At 44.7% G+C, this 4,296-nt stretch overlaps 1 protein-coding gene across 1 annotated transcript in view; it reads right to left on the bottom strand.

Moving 5' to 3' along the window:
• The window catches only part of map6d1 (MAP6 domain containing 1), a 6,323-nt gene extending 2,614 nt beyond the window's left edge, over window positions 1–3,709 (bottom strand). Inside the window, exons 1-2 of the mRNA XM_031854428.1 lie at window positions 2,749–3,709; window positions 1,856–2,183 (exon numbers count right to left, since the gene is read on the bottom strand). Of these exons, the coding sequence (XP_031710288.1) occupies window positions 1,856–2,183; window positions 2,749–3,281 (861 nt within the window). The 5' untranslated portion in view covers window positions 3,282–3,709. The remainder of the gene's footprint in view (window positions 1–1,855; window positions 2,184–2,748) is intronic.
• Between the last annotated feature and the right edge of the window lie 587 nt (window positions 3,710–4,296).

Here is a 4,296-nt window from a genome sequence, read left to right on the forward strand (position 1 = left end):
TGTGTGTGTGTGTGTGTGTGTGTGTGTGTGTGTGTGTGTGTGTGTGTATATAATACCAACTGCAGTGTTCAGTCCCACAGCCGAACATACTGCCAGTGGCACGTCCCTTCTTAATGTGCCGTGAACTCTCACTCCAACTGGGCCATGGGTTATTAATAGCCTGTGTCCCGCCGTTGACATCTCTCACTTCGACCTCCATCACCACCGCACAGGATATTGAGGCTATTGATTTAGCAGCTTAATTGAGCAGTAATGTTTCTAAGACTTAATCAAATTAATATTTTTCTCTCGAGCATAAATCAACTAAACTTCTCAAGGTGCAGGACCGCAGACAAACACAAGGAGGATTTTAGTAATACTGAGGTAATAAGTCGAAGTCTCCCTTCCCAAAGAAAAACTTGACACGACACCAAAATTAAACTCCTTTTTTTTATTGCTTGAATTTTCACATTTTATTTATTTATTTTAGTTTCACTTATTCAGTGATAATGTATGTAAAGTTTTGTCAGCATGATTGTCTCTATCCTATGAAAACCAGTCTTAAAAAGTCAACTTGTTGTAATTCTGGTGGGAAAATAATGAAACATTTATTCATTTATTAACCTAAAAGTAGTCAAATTTGAAAATATGGAGTCTACAAAATACTGGAAACTGTCTATGAAACATCCTCTAAAGTAGACTGTAAATGTCTCCCAGATTCCTACAGAACACAAATATTGAGGTCCTCAGTGTACTTTTTCCCCACAAAAACAATTTGTTTTTAACCTTTCCAGATAGCTTTCAGTGTGAGATTTACAGTGTGCAAACAGACGAACGCGTCTGACCCGGCCCAGACCAAACCAGCCCCGGCTATCCACTGGCAGATGGCACCGAGGAGTGTGGGCGGGGAAAGAGGGTTGGCACTAAACCTCTGGAGATTCCCGAAATCTGTCTCACTAACTGTCACGCAAAACAGCTGACCTGAGCAACAAGGGGAGGAAGAAAGGGGCATGTTTCCCTTCACCCAGTTTATACGATAATCTGGAACAACCTGACTGAACTGATGAGTTTTCAGCTTCCTGAGCAAATCCTCTTGTTTTGTTGGAGTAAGTTATGCTTCAATCCGACATCTGGTTCTTTGTATGCCCATCTTTCTCTCTCATTATATCTGAGAGCACAAATCTGGGACATAAAATTGGGTGAATATTTGGGTGATTTTTCAAACGTTTTCATTTTCCCCCTGTATCATGTCTTTAGAATAATGTATTTTTAATTATATTTTAGGTGTGACTTTGCATTGCTTTGTGTTATGTTATTGTCTCTAGGCTGAAAAAAAACAGATCCTTCAAAATGTAGACTCCAAATACGGATTAAGATTGTATAATTAATGAAATATGTTATTAATTAGATTTATGTCTGTTAGAATAAAATACCAAGAATGGCTTATTTTTTAGACGGATATCAATACATTTGTCAGCAGGTTTGTTTTGTTTTCTGACCATTGGACCACAGTTGGAAGAATTACCCGTTTACGTTTTGGTTCTCATCAAGCCTGCTGTATTCAGGTCAAAGTAATGAGTGTAGCACCAGCAGAGTGTTACCTAACACAGTATGGCCTGTTTTAAACAGCTGGGTCACTTTGAGCTGCTTAGGGACAGAATGCTGTATCACTTTTCCGAAACGCCTCAACAGCAAGATGACTTTCTGGAGGAGCATGCTGCAATTTAAACCTGTAGCTCCTGAAATGAGCTCTTTGAAAGTACAGCTGTTTTAGTAATGCACTTTATGCCGCTCCAGCAGAAGGATTGACACCGGCTTTTGCTCGAATACATCGTAGAAAATACACCATCTGAACAACACTTCTGTCTTTGCCTACCTCTCCCTTGATTGTTCTACTGAACTCGGTCCTCTCAGGCGGGATGCTCTGCTGGAGGCTGGAGGGGATGGGTGACCTGCCAGCTTGCATAGCAGTGGGGATGGGCTGGAGGACAGCAGCATGTTGTGTGTTGGAGGCAGCTGATGTGATATCGTTCTCCCCCTGATGCAGCCCTATGGACCTGTGGCCCTCCCCGCTGTAGGCAGCCTGATAGCTGGTCTCGCGCGGGACGTGGGTGGCCTCTGTCCCTGGGCTGGAGTATTGAGCTGTAGGATTTTTCCTCACACTTTTAGCTGGTCTCACCCCCGTCCATGGTCTGTACTCTTGCCTGGAGGAAGAGCAATGCATCAGGTGGCTGACAGACAAACGTTTGCCCATACTGAGCCTCTAAGTGACTTATAAGGGCATTCTACTGATTTCACACGAGAATATCAATTCAACTTGTCATGGGGAGTGCTTAGCTTGTGAAAACAGTTGTCTTATAATGTCTCTGAAACATGGGGGGTCTGGACCAACCAAGGGATCATAAGAAAAATCTTAGGGCTCGCAACAGTATTGACGGTATGACAGAGGATTGCAAGAAGACTAGCATTTGCTTATTTCTAAAGGGTCATGGGCCAAAATCGGTTGGGAATCACTGCTCGAAAACTTCCTGCAACCTAAAATACAAATAAAATATGCTTTACTTTAGCTGGGTCTTTTATGAATATAAAATCTGTAAGTGAATTATTGATGACTCCTATTTCCATGCCGGCTTGCTGGGCCGACCCTGGAAGTCGATGCATAATTAAAACACATCAAATTAAGCATCAAAGCAGGAATCAGCATTCTATCACCAGCCCGCGGAGGACAGCGACAGGTGCTGAAACAAGCAATAGGATGACATGGCCTACCTGTATGAGGTCTCGCTCTCCCCCGTTACTTGCTGATCCCCCGACCTCTGGCCCCTGCCGCGCTCCTCTCTGTCCCCCGCTTGTGCCTGGCTGTGGTAACTGTTCACCGGGCTGTCCGAAACACCGTCTGCCCTGCTGCCCCCGTTACTAATCCAAGGGAAATTATCCTTCCTGGGAATGGGCCAGGGTTTGAAATCCTGTTTGTACTGGGTGACACTGGGGAAAGGCACTCCGGGCGGCTGGTAGTCCTCCCGGGGCTTGTAACTGGACTCCTTTCGCGCCCTGAAAGATCCTCGGGTCCCCGGGCCATCTTTGGGTGCGCTAGGGGTGCCGGCGGCACGCTGGTCCGGGGTCGAGTAGTTATTCCCGGGTGCGCGCTCCGAGGCGGAGACCTGTTTGGTGACGGATCGCACCTCATGCTCGGCGATGTCCGAGTAGTTCTGGATGGTGAGCGGGACGGAGAGGTCCGATTTGTCGAACTGGTTCCAGAACCGAGCCAGGCAGCACACTCTGCTGATGCACGGCCAAGCCATAGCCCCGTAACTGGTTTAACTTGTGGAGAAGGGAAGAAGAAAAAATCAAACAGAACAAAAATAAGAGAAAACGTCAACAGATCAAAGGTTACATTCAGACAGAGTGTCGCCCTCCCTCCGCGTCTGTTTGTGGTAAGCTGAGAAAATACAGAGCCCAAGAGTCCATGTCAGCAGCAGAGGAGTGCCAGCATGAGATGAGCCGGTCTGTCGGGGACCGTCGTTGAATATTCCTCTCACGTGGTCTGTAGTGCCTCCACTATGCAGAGGAATCTGTAGCAAATTATTATCCGCATCTCCAGGCGGACCCAGAAGGTCTGCATCCGATTCAAAATCAAAGAAACCTTAATATTTATTAAAATTACACTTGTGCAATAAAAATGTTGAGCCGGAGCAGTTCTTATGGCTTCTCCACTTTCCATCGCTGATATTACTGTACTTATACTGTTGATAGCATGAGGGTTACATAATTATGATGCAGCATCAGACCTATTGTTCAGGGTGGTAGAGCGGGTAAGATTCAACTTACTCGTCAAACGTGATGACCCCATTGTGAGAGTGAGTGGGGAATATTTGTATTCCTCAGGTTACTCTTTGCCATGTCTTACATGATCAACCTGCTTCATCTCCATTGAGGTCATGAGGTTCAATAAATAAAGAAAACACAGCTTCAATGCTTCTAATATATATTTATTTTATTTTCATCCAACAAAGTAGCCCATGTAATTGCTTGCTTCAAAAATGGGACTCAATGTGAGTCAAACAGCGCTGCAATGTTCACTTATTAGAATGAGTAAGTTATCATGAAGGAGAACAACAATAGACCCAAAAGAAGACATTTTGACATGTCACAGAAAACACCGTCACACCGTCACGGCTTACTGGAACACTTGAATAGAACAAAAATACATTGTTGATGTTGGTTGTAAGCTTTTCTTACAAGTCAAAATGTCTGCTGTAACAAGCTTACATTAGTGGGGCTCTGGGTGGGTTCAGGGCCCAGCGTGACATTCCCCCA

This window comes from Anarrhichthys ocellatus, unplaced genomic scaffold, assembly GCF_004355925.1.
Source record: "Anarrhichthys ocellatus isolate YVR2014 unplaced genomic scaffold, GSC_Weel_1.0 scaffold15, whole genome shotgun sequence".
Classification (NCBI taxonomy): Eukaryota; Metazoa; Chordata; class Actinopteri; order Perciformes; family Anarhichadidae; genus Anarrhichthys; species Anarrhichthys ocellatus.